The sequence below is a fragment of the Megalops cyprinoides genome, chromosome 11, assembly GCF_013368585.1.
Source record: "Megalops cyprinoides isolate fMegCyp1 chromosome 11, fMegCyp1.pri, whole genome shotgun sequence".
Lineage (NCBI taxonomy): Eukaryota > Metazoa > Chordata > Actinopteri > Elopiformes > Megalopidae > Megalops > Megalops cyprinoides.
Genome location: NC_050593.1, coordinates 24,063,159 through 24,090,611, shown reverse-complemented (window position 1 = coordinate 24,090,611; position 27,453 = coordinate 24,063,159). Strand labels below are relative to the sequence as shown.

The 27,453-nt window shown below is 39.6% G+C and overlaps 1 protein-coding gene across 1 annotated transcript in view; it reads left to right on the top strand.

The window, feature by feature from the left end:
* Window positions 1–1,496: 1,496 nt before the first annotated feature.
* fgf14 (fibroblast growth factor 14) overlaps window positions 1,497–27,453 on the top strand; it is a 140,067-nt gene continuing 114,110 nt past the window's right edge. Inside the window, exon 1 of the mRNA XM_036541048.1 lies at window positions 1,497–2,209. Coding sequence (XP_036396941.1) covers window positions 2,002–2,209 — 208 coding nt within the window. The 5' untranslated portion in view covers window positions 1,497–2,001. The remainder of the gene's footprint in view (window positions 2,210–27,453) is intronic.

The window sequence follows — 27,453 nt, the reverse complement described above, 5'->3', positions numbered from 1 at the left end:
TTGCTAGAGCATGTGTGCAAAAGTAGAAAGAAAAACAAATGAATCTAGTTTTAAAGCACATTTCAAACATTTGCTTGTGTGTCACATTTGCATGTGACAGTCTGCTACTCTAATTTTTGTGTTTCATGAAGTATCAAGAGAGCAAGAGAGTCCTATGTAGTGTTTAGATGTCACACATGGAAGTCCAGACTTAAGACACTTCCTGCTGAGGTTGTATCTACATTTTGTCTGCATCCCATACCAGAGAGACTAAATTAACTAAGTACTGAATATCACAAAAAAAGAAGACTAAAATGCAGGCTCCCCTAAGTATCAGGGTAGTGCAGGACTGTACCATAACAGTCCTATTGTAAGACCGCCCTCCTACAAGCTGTTCTGAGAATGAACATTGAAGGCAACAATGTTATCATGGTGCTTATTGCTGCTTAGACCTTCATATTGTGCTCTTCTGTATATGTCTGTTATATAGCACAAGTCTCATATCCTACTTGATAATCTGTTTCTCCCCAGTTTTCAGCCGTACGCGAATAATGCAGCTCAGATGCAGAATATGTGATTGTGCACATTAATCGCCTGGAATGCACTACCTGCAATCTCGTCACGATACTCAGAATAGAAGACGTAAAGATTCACAAGAAAACTAAGGGCTAATTTCGAGGATCTGAAGTCATGATACCGAAAATATTTCTGGCTCTTACAGTTTCGCTGCTGCACAGAATGGCATTAGGATCTGGGGTGGATAATTGCTCCTGAATCCGTTGTTGGGGCAGAATATACCTGGAGAATATTTTCCTTATGGCGCAATCGCAAATTAACTTTCATCATGGTGCTTTTCTGTAGGCCTGTGTGAAGACTAACCGCTTGTGCTGTTATATGTGCAATTTTGTTCACTTTCTCTGATTGCAGTATTGTGTTTCACTGGTATGTGGTAACTGGGTAAATGAGTTGTAAGTCTTAAATTAATCAGCGATTTTGGAATTCACTGGGCATACACTAAACCAAGTGAGAAAGCAATAGGGGGCTTGTGAATTAGAGAGACAATGTTATAGTAACGTTATTCTCTTAGTGCCTAGTTTGTGTCTCTTGAGTTTCACGCAGGTAGTTCTTTAAATGCAAGATATGCGCTCTCTAGTCTTTCTAATGTAAGCTATCAGGGGGGACTATGACGGAAGGGTTTTAAAACATAAACCCTGAGCTGACTCGTTCATGCATCAGGTTTGTGACAATATTTTCACCTCCGAAATGCTGAAAACGTCTCATTTGTGACGGTGTTGAAACCACGTGTTTACGTAATGGAAAGCCAATCTTTCAATTCAACCCCTCCTCCTCCCCCCTTCTATTTTCTAACACACCGATCCAAGCCGAACCGAAATACATGCATATATTTTTTTTTTCCGGACGAGCAACACTTATGGAGGAGACAGCGATGTCAGTGATGCATTCGTAAAATAACAAAGGAAAGAAACTAACGAGAAGTAACCCCAAAACCACAAGGATACACGTATTATTTTAAAGGGGAATAATAAGACATTGATGTGTCGAACGCTGCTTAAAAACCACAATGAAGAAGGGGATTCGCGGATATTGATCTCGACTATCAGTGGGTTTAAAGAAGCACATTGAGTGGACTGACTTCATTTGGGTATGTGTTGTTTTGTTGGGGCTACCGTTGCAGTCTTCGTATAGGATGCATCCCCTGTTGGCTTTTGATGCTGTGCTGATCCACCCTTCCTCAGACTGATGAACTAATAGGCAATGGTTTTCTTTCCGGAAGCCTGCCGTGTTTTACTGTTTTCACGTTAGTTTTGTTTGTTTACCGGCTGCACACACCTCCTGTGCGACACATGCAATTTATAGAGTATATTTTTTATTACCGACTACCTGGAGGTTGTATCGTCGTTTGCACTCAGACGGAAAAATAACCTTCATTCAGAAGTCTAACGAAAAATATTTTACCACGTGAACGAAAACGCCGAAGACTGGGAAATTACATATTTTTCTATGGTACAATTCGTAGCCCTGTCCAGGAGAACTGATCCAATTGAATTATTATGCAACCGCAAGGATCTCTTCTTTATCAGGGTGTCTAAGCTGCTGGATTGCTCTTCGCCCAAATCAATGTGGTTTCTTTGGAACATTTTCAGCAAAGGAACGCATATGCTGCAGTGTCTTTGTGGCAAGAGTCTTAAGAAAAACAAGAATCCAAGTGGTAAGCAAATAGTACCTTAATTCCATACGTGGTGACCGCACAGTTATACATTGTTTATACTGGTGGTGCTAGATCTGCAATCATATCGCAGCAAGTGAATGCAGGGGGGACCGGGGAATAACTTATCCCGTAGTACCGCTACTGGCGTGGCAGGCAGGGCTCAACGTTAGACGCCACAACGAAAAGCCCTGCAACACTACAGCAGGGGTGACCGTAGTACTTACAACTTTTTGAGAGGGCACAGTTGTATGCTTGTCTATCACTTTTTTAATGTAACGACAAATGCAACGATAGACTGGTGGCTGCTGTGTCTTGTGTTTTCATCTGGTTCTCATTATACAGGTTTCATTTTTGGATTGCTGCAGCAACATTTTCCCCCTGCAACACTTTGGGTGTAATACACGCCGTATTTCAGGCGAACAGGCTGTAGGATCAATTCTACCCCTCAATGATTTGTATGTAGACATATCAAATTATATATGATGCAAATATGTTAACCCAAGACACAAGGAATCCTTGGTGTATGATTGTCCTCCATTGTATCCGAAGGGAAAAAGCATTAGTCTGAAAGAAAAAATGGTTTGTTCATACGCAAATAATCAGTTTGATGTAACTTTAGGGGTATGCAGTTTATTTGAATTAATGCAGATGATCGGCGCTTCAGCGGCGCGGTGTATGTCCGTTTTATTTACATCTGCAATTCAAAGCTGTTGAGAGAACGGATGCGTAAAAGTGCAGGATTTTTCATCTTTGTTCTAGAGCGTGGTTTTTCGACATTTCTAAATATCCTTCAAACAGGTTGTTGTTATGAATCGGAGAATAGACGAGACGATGCCGTTATGAATGATTACCCGGCGTAAGATACGGTCCCTGAGTCTTAAGTTGATGTGGTTGACAGTCACGGGGATAAAAAAAAAACCTCGGCTTTCTTTCTTCGACGTTGGCACTGCAGTGTAGTAGATCATAGCTATTTTGCCTTTGCTGACACTGCACGATTGACAAGCAGAACCATTTGCGGTCCACAGTATAACTTAAATCTTATATTGTATAGGCGAATAAAGGGGGAAAGGTAATCCAAAATGTCTGGTATGGTGGAAACGATCAGACGATTAAGGACAGACGCGTCGGTGTGGAAGCAGCTGTGTGGATTTCTGTTGGACCTCCCCTCTAAGAAATGTGCTGCAGCATAACACCAACTTCCAGAAGTAGCACTCAAGGGAGATTGTAACAATTTACGTTATGAAAATTACGCCTCGAAACGGCAGGTGCATTGCTGCGGTCGCCACCTTTGCGTTACAAGCATCAACTGTAGTGCAGATCATACTGTTAAAATTGCATTAGTTAAAATGCACTATCCACTGCGGTTTGAGGTATTTACGCTATTGATGCGGGAACCTTCGATATGCCAGTTGGATTTGAAACTGCGATAATCGGTGCTGTGCGAAATCCATGTAATACTCATAAGAATGCATGATTATTGTCCTTTAAACGTACTGACCAGTTTGACTTATAAAATATGTTGACATTGTTTGCAACGGTTCGCACGGTTTAAAGCATACCGAACATGGTAATTAAGCTTATTTTCTCCTATAAACTGCAGATTACAGGCCTTGTAGGACAGAAACAAAAGTTGTCGGGCGACCATGTTAAAACTACATGCAATGAAGATAAATCTGAAGCGGGTAATAAAAACGACCACTTCTTTCTTTTTTACATGAATAGAGTTCTCAGAGCATTAGGGATTTGATTGGTTTTCCAGCTCAGTTATGTACATAAATAGAGAGTGAAGTGTGTACAATCTTGCTTAGGCCTTGTTGATGTATTCTACATCAGTGAGACTCATGCACCAGAGGAAAGCACAGCGGTGACTCCGTATAGGCTATATGAAACAGTAGCGTAAGGTGACGCGTTGATCATTTTACTAAGTCAATTTGTGGTGCAGGATCCGAATGGCAAATATACTCATTTTATTCCGGAATAAGTGCATTCGTAGAGTTGAAATGGTGGTGCAGTGTGTTCGGGGCCTTCTGTCCCAGCAGATGGCAGTTGCAGATAGTCCTGGTGTTGGTTAACATTTGCCTGACAGTGGCAATGTCTTACTGTTGGCAGTGTCGCGCGCCTCAGTGAGACTGCTTGTTTTCGTCCGCGTGAGGGGTGTGAGGTAAACACAGGTTTATTTTCAGTGAGGAACGAAGGGAACAGATTGTCTGGAGAACTGCACGATGTGGAATTCCATTACGTTCTGCCTGGAAGGGAGAACGACAACTTTGAACTTTTGGAAACAAGTTGCGCACAGGTTTTCTTGATCAGCCAGTGCCACATAAATGTGGTTATAAGGAGTTAGACCTCAAATAGCTTTTGTTACCAATTTATGCTGCACATTTTCAAATTGTGGCTGTGGAACCTTTTTAGACTAACTTGCATAGGGATAATTTGCCTCAGATTTTGCTAAATAAACCACATTGGGGTTCTGAGACATGCAGAGTTAATCATTCATTCTTTCCCCTGTTGTGACCTGGCAAGATAAAAAAAGTCTGTTTTGTGAGTGTCTTGCTCTTCAGACATATATGGGGGATTTTGTAAGTGGAAGATCTGGCGTCACAACGAACAAATTGTAGGTTCCAAAGTAAATAAAACTATATACTTAACTCCTGAACTTGGCACTAACACAATACTCATAAACTCAAACTTTTTGATAAATTTTTATAAATTGCAACACCATGTAAAATTTAAGAAAAATGCCACATTGATGAGCAGTATGTGATTCTTTAACCTCACAACTGAATTAACTCAACTTCAACTTCAATCATTAAAAAAAAAAAATAAAACACAGTAGGTTCCCTTTTGTTATCTGTCCCAAGAAATTTAGTTTGGATTTCAAGAAGGTTCCCCATTTTAGTTATTTTGTCCCAAACCTGACAAAAAAAACACATTTCACAAAGGGTCAAAAAAGAATGTGTGTGTGTGTGTGTGTGTGTGTGTGTGTGTGCATGTGCGTGCTCCTGCATTTACCATACCCTTTTATTGTAAATCCTTGATGCTTTCCAGTGTTTATAATGTGTATACTCTGGTAGTACAGATACAATTGTATTGTTTAAGGCATTTGCCAGGTACAATTTGCTTAAAATATTCTATACATAATGTAGGGTCAGGAAGGGAGACTGGCAGTGTACACCTTACTTCATGTATTGTGTATGTATGTTGGACCCTTTGAATACCTTGCATGTTTTATAATATAATGCAAAGCTAAATCCTATAAAATCCATATGTAGAATTACTTCCCTCAAAGTCCTTGTTACTTATGTTGGCCATGACATAATATCTGCCATATGTAGCTTTAGTATATTTACTTGCACATTAAGAGGTAACCACATTCTCTCAGTTTGCAGTATATATTTGTATTCTGAGTCCTGACAAGAGTCTTTTCATGTGAAATCAACTTGACTTTGGCATGACCCTCTCAGTTTGTCTTTTAAAGCTGAAATACACATTTGATATTGTGAGCAACAATTGAGAAAAGGTTTTCCTCGTTAAACAAAGGGTTCTGTCTTTAAGATGCAAGAAGTCGGTTTACTTGACTCAAACAGTTGATTGTAGACCTTACCAAAAGGTACTAATTTAACAGGGATGCAGTATGTTTTTACATGGTGTCGAGACCATGTCTCCATCATATATGGATCTCAAATTACATTGTCTGAAAGGAAGTCTTCAGGGGAAAGTGTTCATTTAGAAACACAACACATTCAGGAAGTAAGTTACCCCAAAAAGTCTGATTTAGACATGCTTGGGTATGCAAGCCAAGTACTTTCTGTGGATTTCTTTTCCTCATAGAACAGCCATTTTGAAGATGGACCTCCACAGTGTCAAAATGCTGACTGTGAGACTTTGAGGTCACACAGGACAGTATCAGACATCCCTCTGTCCCCTCCTCCTGACCTCATTACTGCTCCTTATCAGGTTGTCAGGAGGCTCTTTCACATCTATCGAAAAAGGCAGGTTAAGATGTTTCTTTGGTTAGTCTGAAAGCAGAAACAAACTGCTGCTAAAAAAAAGGGTGATGAGAGTACGTTTTTGTTGTTCACGTCTGGAGGTAGTCCGATTTCTTTCTGTTTCTGATTCCCGGAGGTGGCATTCCTTTCTGTGTGCTCAGGGAAGTTGTGAGGATCAGATGTCTTGTACACGGGGGAATGAGAATTTGCTTACAAATGGCTTCCACTCAGGGATGTATGTCACTTTTGGCTTCAGCAGCGTCAACACTGGCTAAGAGCTTTCAGAGTAGTCAGCAGCAGGTTCACACAGCATATGCTTCGTATTCATTGATGAGAGACCCAGCTGAGTGAGTTCTTTGGAAGGCGTCATTTGCCTCTCCTCCTAGAGTTCAAGTAAAGCAGCCATCCCAGTGTCTGCTCCAGGAGGTCAGCCATTGTTCATACCTTCCATCTGTACAGCGTTGCTGACCTTATAATGCCTGGTGACACCCTCACCTGTAGGTTACCTGACATGTGACTTGTCATCCTGTTGAGCATCTTCCACACCAGGGCACTCCACGCCAGTGCTGTCATTCCTTTCAGATCCCCTCTCAAATCCTCCAAAGTATTTGAAAAGCCACTCCAAATCAGTGCCATTATTAGATTTTATACAGCAGGTGTCATTGCTGCTGTTGAAGGTGATTTACAGGATCTTTTTAGCTCTGGAACTCATGAGCGTAGGTTTCACAGTGTATACCAGATTCATTTTCACTATGATTTGTTAATCTGTCTTGAGTTGTCAGTTAAAATGTAACCAAATTTAAGGTGATAAAAGTAATGCTCGATAAAAATATTTCTCAAAGTTGCATAAATCGCATGTTGCTATTGGATTAAATCTGGGCTTGTGTCTGTAATATGTTAATACCGTATTTAGTCAGGTCTGATATATGCTGATAACTGCTGTAGCAAGTCAGTGCTGTTGATCACATGTGCTGTTGCTACTGTATCGCTGTCCGCTTCTGATGAGGCCATACTGTTTCAGTACCTCTGAGCTGTTATCGTATGACAAAGTCTAGTACAATGCTGAAGAGGTAGGGAAAAGATGTTAACCTTGATGCACCCCCTGTTGATATGGGGAATTGTCAGTCCTGCTGTCTGGTGATGCTATTTGCACTCTACCTGGTGAGTGTCTCCATCATTGGGACTACTAGATTTATCAGTGTGCTTCATTTATGTAATGTCACAAACTATCTATCATGTAATTTGTCAATTAGTCTTATTCCTATTTACTACTCTCTTATGCTTGACAACCTTCGTAGACATTTCTCACACAAGACTGCTCCAAGGTGTCCTGATCTGAGTTGTCTGATGTGCCCGGGCTCTTGCATACGGTGTGCTTTCCCTTCAATGGCTCTCTTCAGGCTCTTATGTATTCCATCTAATCACCTGCTCTTCACAAGCAAAGAAAGAGAATCAGCAACATACATCTTATCTGAAACATGTGCCTGGACATATGTTAGACTTGTGTTAGATGGGAACTCAGACTTTGTACCAGTGTAATAGAGAAATGTGGGTTTAAAATGATGAAAAGTGCAATATTGACAATGGCAGCACAGGAGAATAGCTCAAGCTGCAGTGTTCAGATGACAGAAATGGAGATTTAGGATGTTTTATTGGTCACATTTTCGCAGCACATGGAGTGCAGGGCTACAGCCATGACATTGAATCAGTGCAGAAAATGTCTAATATGTTACAAGGCATTCACAGTGAGAAAGTACAGCCATCATGCGTGGTGTTAGTATATTAATTATTGAAGAGGAGCAGTAGTGTTGTACCCGGTGATGGTATTGAATCTAAATTTCAAGGACTCTTCATCAGAAGTCTCAGGCCTTTTTGGACAGAATAAATAGATTTGGAAGATAAACTGGTTGTCATTGTGCTCAGGCCTTCTTTTACACATGATACAACACTATGCTTTTTTAGGTTCTAATATTAAATTTGACATTGGGGACAGTTTTCACATCGTTGCTTTATTTTGCAGGCTTCAGTGGTGATCAACAGCCTCACATTGTGTGCCTGAGGGCTTACTAGTCCAGCAGGTTCTGCATTTCTGGTCTCCGAAATGAATATGCAGTTTTCAGATCTGGGAGAGAAGGGTTGAGTAAGTCTGAGTGAGCACATGATTAATTCAATTAGGTAATTAAGAGCTCAGATGGAAAGGACAGCCGAGTCCCCCCTCAGCCATTACAGGGCTTTGAGCTGAGAACCTAACCTATACTGAACAAAAAAGAACAAGCAAAACATGCATACTTTACTTATTAATGTGCAAGAACTTATGAAATGTTTAATTTTCCCAGGTTGTTCCATATCCATCGTTCAGCTTGCTGAACTCTTTTTAAATGTTTGTTTGTGTTGCTCTGTGTCAACTGCTGACAGCAGTATCTTGCTCATATCCCATAATATACGAAGGAGAAATGAAGATCATAAGTCTAAATGGATTATCCTTTGCTTGGCACTCCGCTGACAGGAAGAGCCTCAAACTACCTCTATACATTACTCAACAGTCAAAACGTCATTGTGATGACTGAAGTTTGTAGGGCTGCATGTTCCATCTGTCACTATAATCATTTAATTATGCAAAAAGTAATAGAGTCTTCTTGTATAATGAAATTAAGAAACATTAAGTGATTTTCTCATCCAGCTAGAGGTTTGCAATATTCCTGTGATACTATAGATAGTTTGAATTAGACAAAAAGGGCTCATGTATATGTGGAGATGAAACTACTTGATTACAGAAGACTAGATAATTTGCTGCTGCAGAGAAAGGGTATAAATTAAATTTTAGCCGAGGTCATTTCTCAAACTCTGTATGCCTGCTGTATAACATTATTTCATTGTTCTAGTTGATTTTTATATTGGCCTACTCATGCTCACCTTAGTGAAAGTCATTTGGTCTGAATATTTTTCATATCCATTTTTTAGACTGTAGCAGAAGTCATTGGTCAGAGCTGGTGCTGATGCAGTAAGAAATTATTTTAACAAAGTTGAGACATAAACGTTAATTTAACTCCATGTTTATAAGACGGAGTTTGGAATAACCTCAGTGTATTTTTCTTAAGATATGGATGTTAATTGTTTATGCTATTCATTATGCTGAAGGTAAAGAAAGACAAGATTGCAAGGTAAGAATGGATTTGTTATGCTGCTGTTACGTTTTTTTCAGGGACAGGTGTATTGCATTAGAATATCTGCAAAGCACATGCCTTGATGCACAGATGACATTGCACATTTCTGGAGGAACTGTACAAGTGAGATCTTCTCTCTTGGCAAAATATGTGTGAAGAACGAATTTGCAGCTGATCCCAATTTTAAACCTTGCCTTGAACACTGCTGGCGAAGTGTCTAATTATAGGCCATCCGTACAATATTACAAGCAATTATCTGCGAATCTATCTAGGGTGACTTCTCAGCAAGCACACCCACACAGCGTGAATGACACACCTCTTGCCTTGTTGCAATAGATAGGGAATTTAAAAGTGTGCGCTTTTGTCTGTCCTTTTGCATGACACCGAATGTCACACAACCACCAAGAGAAGAGCGTGCCCTCAGCTTCTAGCCAAAGTTGAAGTGGAAGACTCTCAGAGATGAGATTAAAGCAGCTCTGATACTTTTTGTCCTGTGACATCCTCTGCAGCGCACAGACTTTGACACAGTTTTGTCGCTTATGCAAAGGAGCGGTGTAGAGACCGAGACCTCTGGTGACGACACGCCGCGGTTGAAAACACAGGGAGATGGTTATTTTCCCCTTCAGATTATCAAACAGTGTTTGGTGCCTGACGGGGGAGTGTGGAGTTCAGATGATCCGTGGGAAATTTGCGCACACCCCGGGCATGTTTGTTCATGCTGTGTACAGGGAAATGCATCTGTCAGATGTGAGGCGAGGTGAAGGGAGTGGGAATTTGTTGGAGAAAAAAACCTGACAACTCAACAGGGGCTCTAACCCAAATGATTCATTTCTTTTATCGTATTGTCATGGAACTATCTGACATGCAGCATGCATTTACTAGTTAATTTAATGGCTGTAGTTGGGTCATACATGTTACTACATGTGATAAAGCTTTATGTTTTGCCACAGAGCTCCAGATGAAACTGGCCTGTGTTGCATAGGAAATACCCCCTTCCCACACTCCAGTCTCTCTTGGGTATTTTTAACCATTTTGGCATTTGTAGTGGTTTGGATGAGAGGCTGCGTGTAGATGCAGTTCCTGTTTTGCATCTGTGTATGCATGTTCTGTTGATCCTAGAATAGGGTATATTGTCAGAATGCAGTCACATGTCTCCTGTGGGCTACTGCAAAGATTCTGTGCTGGGATCTAGAGCCTCTTGTGGCTGGAAAAAGGCTTTTTTTCTGCTCCTGTCTTGTTAGTAGGACCTGCTGGGGTTTGAGCCTTTGGTTTTCCAGTCCCCCCCACTGGTGTCAGCTCCAGTATCGGGATCCACCAGTCTAGTGTATAGTGTAGCCACTTTGGGGTAGCTTGCACCTGCCAAAATACAGTGTACTTATAAATAGGCAACCACTGTTGTGACTGATATGTTCTGTTTTATTTTCCCACGCACACATCTATTTAAAGGTTTTTCTTTTGAAGTCATTCGCCACATGTCAATAAAGTGGTGGCCTCAGATGCTCTGGTAGAGCTGAGCTCCCTTTGTATCATTTGTAGCATTGAGCTGCCTTTCACATGTGTACCTCCAAGCTGTTGATCTGCTTGTGTCAGAGGTGTTGATATTATGTAATCCCAAAATATAGCTGGACAAAACTGGAATAGTTTTTTTTTTTTTTGCCATAAAGACAAGATGTCTCCACCCCACTATGCAGCTGCCCTCCGCTATCCAGTGCTTGCAGATGAATTATAAATTATTTAATAATGTGGCTGCCAGTGCTTACATTGGAAGAAACCCTTCAGTATACAGTGCCCATGGACTGAAAAAAAGAAGTGCTGATTTTAGTTATTTAAATAAATCTCACATTAATGAATACAAACAACAGCAAATTAAATTCCATCTGACAATTTTTGACATTTTGAAAATGAACCACAGTTGTTGACACTTCAATTGCTGGTAACATTTTTGTTATATTTGTCTTATGTTATCTGCTTATATAATGGGAGTTACAGTTATGCAAGTGTGCAATTCTCACCTCTTAGCAAGTGTTAGTGCTGTTGCCAAAGTAATACATTTTGTAGACAGTCCACGGTGCAAATTGTTACTCTATTAAAAAATGCTGTCTTGGAAATGTATAACATAGTTAATTTATTGTGAATGCATAATATACTGATTTCATAGGAGGGAGGGTGGGAAAAGGAAGGCTGAAGACCACAAGGATGATTAAAAGGGCTGAGGTAAGATGGAAGAGGACGTCAACCATTAAAAGAACAGCCAGTTCAAAAATAGCCAAAGCACATGACCCACAGCAGATTTGGATGCCTGATAACAAAGCAATTAGTGTGAATTTCTAAATTGTTGGAATCAACCCTGCTGACATTGGAAAGTTAGTGCAGCTGCTCCGAATCATGCCTGTTATTTGTTTTAATTTTAATTGTTGAAAAAAAAACTTGCCATTTCAGCAATGTCTTAATTGTGAAATCAGTAGAGGAGGTATCTAGAGTGCCTCACGTTTGGTGTGAGCTGCGGGCTTTCAATTTGTACAGTGAAAAGCCCATTTAAGTGAAAGACAAAAATAACAAGAACTGCACCTTTGATTGGCACTTCATGTGGGTCATTATTTGGCAGGTGGAAGCAATTTAGACCTGGTTGCTGCACTGGTAGCCTGGTGGATGATTGCGCTCCCTCTGTGTGGTAGAGAAGTGAGGACTTGGGGCTAGGCTCACGTCACAGGTGCATGGAGTTTTCTTGCCTTTTATCTCACATAAGAGGTTCCACAAGAGGTTGTAATGAAGAGAAAGACATTTAAAGGTAGGCTGATTATTCCCTTCTGTATATTGGATTGATGGAATTTCCATAAGTCCAGTGGTCAAGTTTGTTGAAAGCTGTAGCCTGCATCTTGCAGCCTGCAGCCACATCTGTGACAGAGGGCAGGTGAGGTCATCAAACAGGCAGTGGTAGGAAATATTCCTTGCAACATTGGACCCTGTAGAAGTAGAACCATATCAGTGCTCCAGTGCTCTTTACCTGTTTGAACAAAGATCTTGTGTGTTGTTGTCCCCATGTGACATTTATGAGTCATAAATAAATGGTATCTCAAAACACGTCACATTGAGGTGTTACTTTGCAGGTTTTGCAAGCCATCATGTAATTAAAATAACTGGGGAAGTGGCGCAAGATGTAAACACTGAGTGTGGCATGATGATCTGCTATGCAGTGTGGAATCACTAGTCATTTCAGAAGTATTTGAGTCAAGCGCGGTGTACTCAATTATGTGATAAAAAAGATCTGAGGAGCCAGCAAAATTACATCTCAAGTAGAGTCTATCCATGGTTTCATGTGGCCCAAAGGTATTTAAGGGTGAGTTCATAAAGAGTGGAGGAAGAGTGTTTCAGGCAGCAGTGACCTGATGTAACATTCCTTACTTAAAAGATTTGTATAAGATCATATAAACTAGATTTAATTTTGATAGCAGGGATACAGTCGCACTGTTCAGCGGTATTAGCTGCAACAATGATTTATTGTAATACAGTTGAATAGATACAGCATTTTTTGAGTTAGTGGCTATAAATGTTAAATAACTGTACTGTGTGTACATACGGTATAAATGCTAAATTACTGTACTTCATCATAAATACAGTGATAAATTTAAAATTTATGGTACAGAAATGAACATGTTAAATCATTGTATTGTACATAAACAGTGACAGATGGGCACCTTAGGGAATGTCCTGTCCATCTAAATGTCATATTTTTTTCGGAAACACCTGCAGCTCACCTTTGTTTTTAATGATGATTTGGCTCTTTGGTGTCAATTTGCCAACTCATTTAATGTTAGTGACCAATGAATGTTTTTCCTTGTCCTTAAGGTGGATAGTTTTAAAATAATGGATTTGGTGGATAATATTATACTTAGCTGTGGAAATATTGTGAACAGCCAATTAAAAGTTGTTAGGATGGTATTGGGATATAATCCATTAGCATTTGGTGAGCTGGAGTTTCATAACTATGTTAAATGTTGCTGTTGGCATTACTGGCTGTGTTTCCTTCAGAGGTTGTGGAGCTGACTCTTGAGAGTTGATGCGGAAAAACAGTGCAAAAAGCTCAGTGGAAACAGGTGTAGTTTCCATTTAAAGCTGAGCGCTTCAAGTCAGTGAATTCCCATTGCTGTGAAAAGTGTCAGTGTGCCTTTACATGTACTGAGCTTTCTTTTCTTTATGCACAGATAGTGTAAAGGAAACAGCCACTGCAGAGAAAGCTGTTTGTTTCAGTTTACTTTAAAATATTTAAATGCTTTTCTGAAACAGCTACAAAAAAGTAAGATTATTTGGCAGCTTCTTTGTGTCTTGTGCCTTATTTTAAGATGTACAGTGTAACCAAAGTAAAACCTCTGTCATGTTGGCCTCTTTGAGCTGAGGGCATAGGAGAGTTGTGTATGCAGCTGTTAATTTATTTGATTCTTTAGCTTGCCAAATTTAAGAAGGGTTCAAGTCATTTGTAGAAGTACTGTTTTGTAGCTGGCATACTGTAAGTACTATACAGTGTATCAATATTCAGTAATGGCGTTGTAGCCAAACGCTGTGATTATAGAAAACATTGCACTTAAACAATATATTGGTCTTCAGTACTGTCTTAGTATTAAACTGTAGCAAAACAAATTTTTACTAGCTTTCTTTACTCAATTATAGTAGGTATAAACAGGCATGGGTAAGATACCATTCTGTGTTCTCCTACGTAGTGGTGTCATTGGATACTATTGAAAAAAAGCAGTTAACATCACAATGTGCTTATTGTCCCCTGCTTACATTGCTCAGTAAAAGGGATAGTGTATGGTTTACACTATAATCATAAATGTAATCATCAGTGATTTACACTTGTAAGGAAAATTTATCTTCATTTCAGTTATTCACAGTATCTTGTTTTATGCATACCTTATGTTTACTATTGAAATAAATAAACGACTTTACCTAGATGAAGATTAAACACAGCTAAACTAAAGCCTGCAATCTCAGCAGTATTTAACAGTTTTACACACTAATTATTCTACGAGAAGAACACAATTTGCAACTAGTTTAAAATAATGAAAAACTGAAACATGCTGTAATCATAGTAATTTGTGTTGGGTTTTATATCAAAATAAGGGTTCCCTTTTGTTTTTTTGGTCCCCTTTGTTTCCCTCAATAGTTCCGTACGACTCCATTTTAACCCCTAAATTATAAAATGAATAGCATCTTGCCTGATGTCTTAGCTAAACTTAGTAGAATGTGTCATCTAGAATGGATTCATAGCTTGACTTTCAAGGCCATTTAATCTGTTAGCTCAGAATGCATGGTTTAAAAACCGTTCTTACACAAGTACTGCTTGGCTCTGCTCAACTAGCTTTGAAGAGATGAGAATTACCTCTGGGAATGGTATGTTTGTTATTCTTTTCTAAACCAAAGAAATGCTTCTTTCCAGGGCAGGAAAAATAAATCTGACTTCCATACTGATGTTCTGAGGGGGGTCAAAGATCTGGCTCCATATGCACTATATCAGACATATCCTTTGGTTTCTTTTTTATTTGATGATGTCACATAAACTTGAAGGATAGATCTCTTAATATTGACTTATTGTGTGTGACACCATTAAAAGCAAGAAAGCTCTATACTTGTGTGAAAGAATTTTCACTTCTAAACAGTTGAACCTTAACAGTATTGCTGCTCATTCCATGTGAGAGAAGGCGGCTGTATTCTGAAAATGTTGTCAGGATGACCTGAGTGATCGTAAGTTCTTTAAGGTTGGGGCAAGAAAGCTTATTTTTTGTTATCTTATAATTATGTTTGGAAGAAGTGGGGACAGGGTCATTCTACTTTTGTGATGGCGGTATAATGTAGATAAACTTTACCTAGCATGTTACACTAGATGAGGTGAATACATGGAAATATTAATCCAAAAATGTTCAGCCTGTTTAAATCCTGCACCATGTCTGTATACATTGCTGGGCCAGGGATGGAGCGCAGCACTGAGTGTACACCCAAAGCAGCGCGTGAAAACATGCACAGGGACCGAAATGGTAACGACGTCATCATGGCCGGAGAGCACCTGTTCTGTGTGCTGTATTGTGGAAGGCAGCGGATTGAGAATAGCTTATTGACTGGTGTTGAAGTAAGGCTGCTGCACTGCTGTAACCGGTTTACATGCTGCTGCAAAGGTCAGCGCTACGCACAAATGGGTCCGGGCCGAAATTACTATGCAGGGCTAATAATATGTGATGAAAAGTGTAGGCCAGGGAAAGTGAAACTTTTAAGGGAGCAGGAAGAGGAGATTTTAGGTAGGAACTGGAGCTGGGTTCTTCTGGAAATCCTAAGTAACAGCACTGTTTTGTATATAATGAGCCAGGTTGTTGGAGGCTGAGCAGAACCCACACATTTCAGATGAACAAGCTGTCACATGAGCTGTCCGTCCACACCACAGTCGAACACTTCATTTGCCGCCAAGGTAGACCAAAGGTCATGATCAGAATTTTAGATGCTCCAGTGTGTCCTCTGTTGTTCTTCAGTAAATCCCTGTTCTCCCCCCTTCCTCTGTAGCCTACTCCTCAGTCATTTAAGTGCTGGTCTCACATTAATCTTGCAGCGCTGAGTGGCAACAAAGCCTTTTAGCGCCAGCAGGGCCATGGCTCCACGTCAGCCTCTGTGTAATTTAAAACATATTCTCCAAAACATCTGATTAGAATGTGTTTCGCTTGCCACTGTGCAGAAATGAGTCTGATAAAGTAGAAGCCTAGCCCTTACTGAAGCGAAGCTGAAAAGTAACAAGTGGTGGGCGTGCTTCACTGTGATAAGCATTAATGATTATCATTATTATCTTAATTTTCTGAATGTCTTACATTAAGTTACATTATGACATTTGCCATGGGATGTCTGCTCTTTTACCTCGCCGCAGGAACAGGTAGTATTTCCAGCAGTAGTTCTTTTTATGCATAAAGATTTGCTCATTGAATGGAATGAATGAAGACCCCTTCCTATATATTGAAGTAGCCCTGTATATTAAAGTGGTGTCCAGTCATGTTAGACATAATTTGATATGCATTGTTTAGATCATCTTATTACTGTTCGTATTGTATTTGGCATAGCACATGCTTTTCAATTGTTGTTCGGTTCCTTAGTGAATATGGTGGGTTGAAAGAGAAAGATTGTCCAGATTTATGTCTGAGAGGAATGAATCTTGCTTTAAGCCATCAAGACGCTTTGTACAGATTCAGTTTTTCTGTCCCGCTTAAAAAAAGAATAGAATTACATGAAAGTGTTTGTTGCCATCAAATGAGAAAAAGCATTAATTTTTTCTCTTTAAGTACTAAGAGAGCAATTTAAAGCCATTCCCATAATGACATACTCTGCAGCTAGAACTGAGGTGTCCAATATTGCCATTCATTATATTGTTCAGAACATCACATCAGTCTCATTATGGCAGTGTTCTGATGACCCCAGAATCTGAAGGCAAGAAATGCAGGGTCAGTAAGATGAAGGCCTGACAGCTTGTAAGGTCAGTCCACTGCCGGGTCTCTGCACGCTGTTTCAGTGTTACCAGAGAGGACGCCTTCCATGCCGTATGTCTGCAGTGCTCTCGCTCAAAGGGTATCCCCAGCAGCGGATAGATAACATATGCTGACTGGCTTCACAAGCGCATCCAAACTAAGATGCTGCCTGCTGTGAGACATAAGCCTAAATCTCTCAAGGCAGCATAAGCACTTCTGGGCAACCCGTATGCAGATGTCACTGTTGGTTTTAGGGGCCGGGAAGAGGCTTTCTTTTCTGAAGTATGAATAGCACACCCCACAGTACAGGTTAGTGGTCTGCTTAAATGGTGGCACTGGCACAGGTGTTAAGCATAGATTGCGTTGGATAGACTGGCTTTATAAGACTTTGTCTGAGACAAGGTTCCTTTTTACTTGGTTGACATCTTGGTAGCATGACCAGCGGCACGTCCTCTGTAGGTGTTATGTTGGTATTACCACAGGAAACTCACATTGATGGTGATTGGGACTACACTGAGTTTAGCTCAGGTCTTCTTTAGTAGTAAAGCCCACTTTCATGGCTGGCAAGGTGTAATCTGTCATACCTGCTGCTCCCTGTAGTCTCTGACCTTCAGTTTTTGTTTTTTTTTCCTGTTGATAAGTCTGTCAATCACATGGGCCTTTGACTGCATGCATGTGTGTTTGCATGTACGTTTGTGTGTGCGTGTGTTGCTGTCAGCATGCACTTCGGCGCTGTGCTCTGGTGTGCTGTTACCTGTTCAGGGCGCACAATGTGCATGCACAGGGGGATCTTTCACCATGTAGTCATTAGTTCTTAGTTCGATGTTCAGCCTTCAGATATTAGCGCGACAAAGCAGTGTACTGGAGATAATCACACCACCTCTTTTAATATTTTGAGCTGTACCTAATATGCGTCAAATGTGTAACATCAGTGTACTCGGTGTTTCATATAAATCCAACCAAATTACCCGTCTTTTGTGGAACAGCCTTACCTTTTCTGTTATCTGATGAGTAATCCTTCACCGTAAAAAGGCATGGGTTGATGTAATGAGACATTGTGGTGCAAAGTGGTGGATCAGGGCATGTTATGGTTCAGGGTCCATTGACTGTCTGCCTGGTACCTCCAACCAAGCACTTCCCCTGAGGTTATTTTTATAAAATATACTGACTTTTCCAGAAGACTGAATTGCTAAATAGTAATTAGAATGTAAACTGTTGACAGCATTTTAGGAAATGGAAAATGTGTGCTTTTTAAGATGCAACTAACATGCATTCGTTCCGTTGCGTTCCCTTTGCTTTCTGTTGTAGTGTTGTGCCAGCTTTGTTTTGATGTGATTATCAAAGCTGTTGGAGCACAGAAGTTGTGCTTAATTGACTGTTAAGAATCTCTGTATTGCTCATCTATGTAATGCAGGTATTATATTATATTACAGCTCCGTAAGTCTGTACATTAAATAATCACATCAGAAGATTCAATACTTAGGACATATTAATGATTGCTGTAGGGAGAGGCTTATTTTCCTCTTTACAAAGCAATGAGACATTCATTTCTTTCAGCAGACCATCACAAGCAGACTGCATATATTTATTGTTAAAATGTGCTATCTGTGTGCTAATATTTATCCTTACTCCTCAAAGTTCAGATTGCAGTTACATAAAATGTATGGAACACAGTATTTAATCATTTTTTATTTATTATGAGGCTTATAAACATTGTAACAGTGTGTTTGGAATGGGAAATTTGATTGTCCTTAGTGTGTAACTCAATTTTATTTGTTAGCAGAGATTATTTCTGCTGTAAGTGTCATAAATGGAGGTATTGACTTTGTGAAGGGATCCAGTTTCTGTTCAGACCTTTGTCATGGGTAATACAGTTCTAATTATTTTGATACTCTTTTAATTTGGATCTCATTTGAAAAGGATTTGTGTTTCCAGGGAGTGAACACAGGTAAAATGAACTGTGAGGAGATTAATGTAGCCTGATTTCATTCTCAATCCAACGTGTAACCCAGTTATTGAATTTCATTACACTCTTCATTGCTTCCCTTTAATTATTTGTTTGTTATCAGTGGGTTTTGCACAAAGAGAAATGAATTTCCCCACTGTTGTATGCCATGCACTAAAAACCTTTTATTGGGGGAAAATGCTAATAATAGTATGTCTTCAGAATTTGCCCATTTTTTGGTTTGTACAGCCTAGGCACAGATTCAATCAAAAGGAAGTGTCGTTAACTCTGAATAACAAAACTTCAAAGTTGCTACTTTCTCATTGGGAACACATTGTGTGCTACATGTATGTAATAATGCTGACCAGGCACTCAAGAATAGTAACAAATACTTTCATAATTGACCGTTAAGAATAAATTGCTTTTGCTAACATTGAATCTCAAAAAATGTTTATGGAGTTGGGTGCACTAAGTCACAGGCGTACCGATGGCTCTTATTTCTTACTTAAGAAATATTTTTAAATTTCACTTAATGCACTTAAGTTAACATAATGTAAGATACTCATTGAAATTCTGTTCATGGATTGAAAATGAGCGATCAGTTTCAATTAATTCTCTGAATTTACCAAACAGAAATGGAATTGAGCCCAACTCTGATCAACAGTATTCAAATGTTTAAAGTTACATTTTGACCAGTAGTTCACAGTGGCTATACAGTACCTTTGTGGACAAAATTAAGCTGTATGGTACAAGGCTGTCTTTAGTGGGCAGGTGGATTCAAAACCCACTACATTCACTATGCTGTTGTTCACTGTGCTTTAACTTCTCACACTGATATGAAATGTAAATAGTATTAAATTAGATTGAAGATCAAAGCTACACAATATCCTTAAGTCCCCAATATCTTAAAGCCCATATACATAGGGTGTAAAGCACCATATAAATACACATTTATTAGAAATCCACTTATACTCAAATAGGAAGGTTATTGGTACATTTATATGTATTTGGTTGAGAAGCACTGGTTTTTGTGTCTAGTTGTGTGCTTATTTGACTTGTTAATGTGAACAATAAACACAATAAACCCCCTTATCAGTACTGAGTGAACACAAACCTCTTTTGAGCTATTCAAAATACAACATTAGCCATTGTAAGAGAGAGAGAGAGAGTGTGTGTGTGTGTGTGTGTGTGTGTGTGTGTGTGTGTGTGTGTGTGTGTGAAAAATCCCTGAAGATTCCTATCTACACAATCAGTACCATAAGAGACAATAGGCAAAACTCAGTATTTCTAGCAATGTGGTAAGGGTATGGAACATACAAATGATTTTGTCATCCAATACACTTCAAGGATGGACCTACATACCGCAGAATGCACACTTTGTGTGGGAGTATTTTGATAAACTCAGCTGTTGATGATTACTTTGCCAAAACTGTTGAGAATACTTTCATTACTCTTCCATTCAATATAGAACAGAAGAACAGAGTTCTAAAAATATCTGACCCCTGTATGTTCATGTCTGCATTCAAATGAAGTGGGACCTTAAGCCACCTCTCCAAGTGGAGCTGATTCCCAATGTGGTCTTGAGAGTCTGTCATTTTGCCCTCTTCCTTTAGACCTCCATAACTTATTTTAGTGCATATTTAATCATAGGAACTTTTTGATGTCTTAAATAATTTGATGTCTCCATAATTGTGACATTCTTAATGGAAGCTTAGACACTACTTCCTTCACATAACAATTAGAGGATAAGTAACTGCTAGCTTCAGATGGCACATAAATTAAAAGCTACATTTTATTGATTGAATGTAAATATTTATAGCTAATCCCTGTTACTCATAACTGTTGAGTACTGCAGTTATACTGTGACAGAGTATTTTCTTAATTTCTTCTGTAAATGTATTAAATACAAAAGATATAAAGTGAAAAATTCCTGTTATAAACAAATGCATGTTTGTTTAATACAGGTATAATCTAGGTCAAATTTGAATGTGAAAAGTAATTGTTGCCTTAAAGAATTATGGATTTCTCATTATGTCATTGTAATCTGTAGTAAGGTCATTGCTTCCTAGATATTGTTAATTCTGCCACCACTTTTTCATCTTGTCATCTTAGTCTATTTGATTATAATCTTGGTCAGATTTAGTTACATCTTAGTCTTGTGGTCCTGTTTGCAGAGTTGTCCCTTCACTCATATCAGCAAATCACTTTGTAAAATCTGTTTTAGATCACTGCACTTAGTTTTAGGCACATTTTAGACACATATGCTTAATGTAGTCTAAATGTGAAAAGCAATTCAGTTACATTTTAAATCCTGTACACAAAGAAAATGATGATCAGCATTCACCAGACATACACCTTTTCTGAACGTATTTTAGTTTATGTAATAATTCTGTGATTTTTGAAGTTTTTCAAAGCAGCAAGGTGCTGAACTACAGTAATGAGTAGTATTAGTAGTATTAGTAGTTGTAGATATTGTTTTTATGTTTAGAGTACTCTCCCCAACTGTGGAAAACATCCTAATTTATCCTCCATTCTCAACCACTGTCCTCTAAAAATATCTACACACTGTTGGCTATGGCCCCAAATAGGGTCCTCTTCGCTGCAGATTGACTCAATGATGTTATACAGAATACAGATTCCTGTGCTGTTTGGTGGCTATTACTTGAATGTGAGTCACTCAATAAGTCACTTACCTTTCCCCGTAGTGGATGAGAATCTGCCTCCATCCGTCATTTCTTTAAATTCCATCCTGCCTCCTCAAAGCATCTAATGGCTGAGTTCCGTAGAGGAAGAGTAGTTTTACTACCGTGTTTTCGCCGTGGCCAATGGGAACAGATGATATATTGCATGATTTCCCAGTGTTTTTATGGGGAGGAAAGAGAAGAATTAAGGGGTACATGCATTTTGATTGCTGTGGTGATGATTGATTCAAACCACCTCATGTGTGTCCACAGATGAAGGGGGATATGAGCTTAAATTAGTGTGTTTTATACAGCAGGGAGTGACACGGTGACGTTGTATGGAGTCCAGGGCTATTTGGTTTCTTGGTGTGTTGAATTTCTCCTGCAGGAAAACTTTTAGCAGAACGACGTTCAGTGTGATGGTCTGTTTTTAGCTTCATGAAGATTTTTCAACAGAACACGTCCCCTTTCTTTTATGGTATTCAGAGTATGTTGGCACAGGAGTATTGATCTCAGCACTATGTCATGGAGACAAGGTCACATGACCTGTCTCAGCACTTCACGCTGTGTAATTCAAAAGCTTCACCTCAGAGCAGGTGCAGATCACCTGATCTCTTATAAGGAAGGACTGATAGTGTAGGTAGGTGATTGTATTATATGGATGCAGTAATGTAAAGATAAGTGGATCAGCACAGTTCCTTTTTTAAACTGATGCCTGTGAACAAGCACAGAAACAAAATGAGTATTGGTCACATGTCACATCTCATCACATCAGCAGAGGACTGTTGGTCACATGACATGTTTCAGCACTCTTTCACGGGCACAGGAGTCCAAGTCACATGACATGTAGGCAGCAGCAGCTATTTGTAGACTCACGGCACAGTGTGCTCCGGTTTATTGAAGTGAAGCAGGAGAAAGTGAAACTCCTGGCATGAGACAATCGCTTTGACCCTGCTGGCAGGCCTTCCAAATAAGATCAAATAATATCTTTGACTCTAGTTGAGCATAATTTATTCAGATGAAAGGAGTTTAATTATTGTCAGTATTATTGTTCATGGGCAGATTTTTAAATCGCATTATATTTATAATCGTGTAGATTTTTTGGGTAGCTGCAATTGTAATAGAAAACCTTTTATCTCTTCAAGCACATGAGCCCTTGCCCTTCTGTGTCTGAAGTAGTGAACTCCCATACTGGTAGGTAATAATGACTTGACTGTCATGTTATGTGTGCTCTTAAGTTATCAGTAAGAAAGTTTTGGGCAGGAAAAAGAAGAGAGACGGCGCTTTTCCAAAAATGGATAGTTTCAGTAGAAAGTTGTCTGTCCACTGTCACCTCAGCACGGTGAATCCTTTCTCCTGTACAGTTACAACAAATGAATACAAATTAATGGTATAAAACATTAAAAGGCAAATGGAAGGAAGCAGCAGTCAGGCATCTTGAGTGAACTTTGACTTCGGTGAAGTGGCTCCAGGATGTGACCCCTGTTGCTTCCAACGCAGTGATATGAGGCTTTGTTTGTGTTTGCACCTCAGTCTGCAGTCATCGTCTCTCTGTGGTCATGCTCTCCATGGTCACCCTTTTCATGGTCATCCTCTCAGCATGGTACTCGAAAGCCCAGGAACTGGAATGAAATGTCTTGAGTTAAGAGAGAAAGAGTGTTGGGACTCAGACTGTAACCCAAATATTATGAGAAAATAATATTTCTTCATTGAACAAAGGAACAACAGCATAAACCAAGCCAGGAATAGGCCTTGGAGTTCTGGAAATGCATCTGGTTATGGTTTGAACCAAGCTTGTAAATACATAATTGAGTTAATTAAAGAGCATCCAGAAATAAAGCAGGTGTCCATGTATTTGAGGAGCACCATTCCATCTCAAGCACCGCAGGACCAGGGTTGTTTACCTGTGGGCTGTGTATGCATGCACTGTAACACACATGGATCCTGGGCTCACGCTATAATGTTTATTTCGACGAGTATTACGTTGTTAATACAACAGACCTGTCTGACCTCTCAGCCCCAGTGGTTGTCTTTTAACTGTCAGAAGCATTTACTGCGCTCCTTTTCTCTTTCTCCCTCTCTCTGGCTTCTCTTTGTGCAGTCATCACTGATACACGCTCCAGGCCCGCGGGCTGTGCCGTTTCCGTGCCATAAGCTTCTCTTCTCCTGACACACACACACTGTGGATATACATCCTTCTGTTTACACTGTAGAACAATGCAGGGTTGTTTTTATATAGATGTATCCAGAATGCACTGCTGCTCTGGAGACTTACGGGAAATACAAGGCTTTACGTCCTATTTAAAACATAGCCTTAGATCCTCAACAATTACTTAATCCCATCTTCGAAATGTAGTAACTACATCTAAACAAAATGTCTCGTTCTGTAGATAAAGGATGGAAGAAATGAATGCTTTACTGTGTATTGTTCTTTAAAATCACCTGAAACATCTGAACCTCAAAACAAACTCTCTGGGAAGCCCTGAAGCATGACACCACAACACCGAATCTCATCCTCGGTGGTTAAATAGCTGTACTCACAGCTTCCCACATCCTCGGTACTGTTTCACTTTCACAATTACTCGTACAATGTGTTGGTAAGAAAATATTTCATTTCTAACTATAATTAAAGCCTGCTGAAAGGGTCTGTCCCATGGTCCTCTTGCAGAGTAGCAGCCCTGTGTGGGATGTGGTACCGATCTCAACATGACACTGTCAGTGTAGTGGTGCCCACCACATTCCTTGCGGCACAGTGAAACAGAGAGCGGATGGAAGTTCACTGGCTCTAATCTAGTTTATTAGCTTCTGTGTTCTGCCCATTGTTGGGCTGCGAGAGCTGGGTTTCTCATTTTGCTGTAGCCAGAAGCTATGTGCTGGCAGTGGAACTGGACCCAGGCTGGCTGTAGATTATTACAAAAATGCTTTTGTACAAGCGAAAAAAAAAAAAAGGATCCTGATACTGAAGCCTGAAGTTTAATATGCTTATACTGTATGTTTAAGTAATGGTAATTGTTGTTTCTTTAGATCTGGTGATACAGAGACCTTTATTTTATTTGGTGACTGTTTACACTGTGTGTGGCTTGTATGTGTGTGGCTCTCTGTGATCTGTATGTGATGTTTATATGATCACTATTTCCTCAATGTGTGCTGTTTATGTAAAGACTGCTTCCTCTTTGTGTGGTGTTTATATGGTTACTTTTTCCCCTTTGTGTGGTGTTTATATGGTTACTGTTTCCTCTGTGTGTGGTATTTATTATATGGTCAGTGTTATATGTTGTTTCTCTGTGTGGTATTGATATGCTCATTGTTTCCTGTGTGTGTGGTGCCTGTGTGGTGAGTTGTTGTTCTGTGTGTGGTGCGTAAGAGTGCTGAGTCTTCGTAGGCCTGTGTATTTGCAGCAGGCCCCAGCCTCTCTCTCCTTCTGCCTGCTTCTGCAGCTGCCTGCTTCAGGGAGCTGTGTGGCGGCGTTTTGCTGCAGTGCAGCAGGGCAACGTTGTTGCTCCGCCACTGCCACTCTTGGTGTAGGTTTGGATTTTTTTTGTGCTGTTAGGAACTGGTGGAACCTTTCCAGGCAGTTTTGTAAAAAGGGGAAAAAAAATTGCATTAGTCACGGAGTTTCCGGTTCATCCATCATCGTTGGCACCCCCCTTTACTCAGTAGCCTTCCCCTTTCATCCCGGCACTTACACTGCTTTGTCAACATTTTATGCTGACCTTTGGGGGAAGTTTTTTTTTTTTCTGCCTTTTTGTCTCCTGATTTCTCCATGCCCATGTTCTCGTTTGCACTCCTTTCACCACATAATCCTTTCCTTTTTCCACCAGAGAGTCAACTCCCCTGTGTTAATGACAGCTTAACAATTAACAGCATTGCATACATTTCTGACAGGGCTAATTATGGGTTCTTGTTTTTCATTTAGACATCAAACTGTAAGCTTGGGAGACAGTTTGCATCGAGATCATTATAATTTCAAAAACATCGTTACATTTGGCTCTGTAACCAAGGACAAAATGGCAAAGACATTGTACAGCTATAAAATCAGATGTGGACACAAGCCCAGTTGTTTAACTCACTGTGTTCTTGGCAAGAGTTTTCAGTTTAGATTTGAATCCGCAAAGCTAAAAGAAGGAAGCTGTCGAAGGAAGGGGGATCATCTTGCTGAGATGTATGGGTTGTTGACCAGCGGCATTCAGTTGCTTTACTAGAACCATTAATTGGGTAGGAACTTGAGTCATCTTGCATTCCAGCTGCCAAACAGCTGCAGGTTGAGAGGCACCTCTGGACTGAGGTGTACACCAGTGCTGTAGGCAAATGTTTTTTTCCTCTTTTTGGCTTTTTATTTAAAGTGAATTGCTTAAAACTGGTGGTTGCACCCTTACCTAATGGATTTGGTGGTGAACATCACTGAGGTTTTCATGAAGACAGATATCTGTGCACATAATTCACAACTGATAACTGACCATCCAGACTACATACAGTTTAATTGATTTGACCCAATACCATTGACAACGTGATACGTTGATGGCATTAAACCATTGCGAATATGTCATGGTGCTGCACTGTACAGTATGTAAAGAGCATGACTTGTCAGTGGTAGGTCACATGGTGGTTGTGGATATCCATTTCTTAGCCTTTCCTTTATTTCAGAAGCATCTAAAAAGGCCCATATTTATCTCATATGACCACATTAGTGGTCGTGAACCTGCTGTTGCAAGGGTGTTTAAGTGCCTGCTTTCTCACTCAAATGATCATTGTGCAGGAGAAATGCTGTATTTATAGAAGGGTGAGGAGGTGGGGTATCCAGACGAAGGCGAGTCAAGGTTTTAAAGAGCTAGTGGCTCTAAGAGGAGTGAAGTCATTACTGTGAACGAGAGAGTCGCTTCAATGGACACAGACATGTTTATCAGGACTGTAGAGCGACAAATACGCTCCAAGATCAAGAATAATCAACAGGGTGAGTGAGAGAACAATCAGAACTGTGATAAATACCTGTTGCGTTCTGGGTGACTTTGTACCCATAACGTTAATGGTTGAGACAACCTTGATATGATTAAAATCCAACCTGACATTTTGCTGATGGTATACTTTAGCTGTACTAATATTGCTTATTCAAATGACTTTTTCGGTAATGGAAGAACTCGGTGAAATCATCTGACTTTGAAAATGAACCCCTCTGACTTGTTTACAAGAAATTGTTTCATGTGAAATACTTGTATTAATCATGGCATTTATCATGTTGAAGCAGAAAAAAACAATAAAGCAGGAACAGCGAACTACCACAGTCTTTCCTTGTCTGGATACAGCTGCAGCTTGAAGTCCCTATTTTAAAGAGGAAATATTCAATGTTTTGAAAACTTTATTTCAAAATATCTGTCATAAGGGTAATGTCATTTACCCACTAGAATCAATTTGCAAAAGTAGTATACCATCTGTACTCTTTAAAGATTAATAATAACAGGGTACTTACCTCTCTTCTCTCAAAAACTCATAGGAATACTCCATATGATTCAACTGAGTAAAACAAACCAAACACTTTCACTGAACTCCCTCATAATTCAGTGTATAATAAAATACTGAATTAATTTCTTCTCAGCACTCTGATAATTGCTGACATTGAAATTGTAGTTTTACTGGACTTAGTTAAGGAAAGCAGTGTCCATACAGCCCACTGTAATTATTTGTTAATCACTGCCATTTAAGATACACTTTTCTTATCAATGTGATATTTATGTTTTGTTTTGTTATGCATATTGCGGTTTCAAACTGTAATCTCACTCATCAAACACCTGTTTTTATGTTGAGTCACAGCACACATAAACAATCACATAAATATATGATTATTGCCTTAATTAGGAATTGCTAATTAGGATTGGCTGTCGGTTGATAGGATAGGCATGTGTTGCCTAGAAATACTAAGCTGACCTCTTTATTTGGCACATTCTTTATATAAACACAGTAATATCCAATGGCTCCAA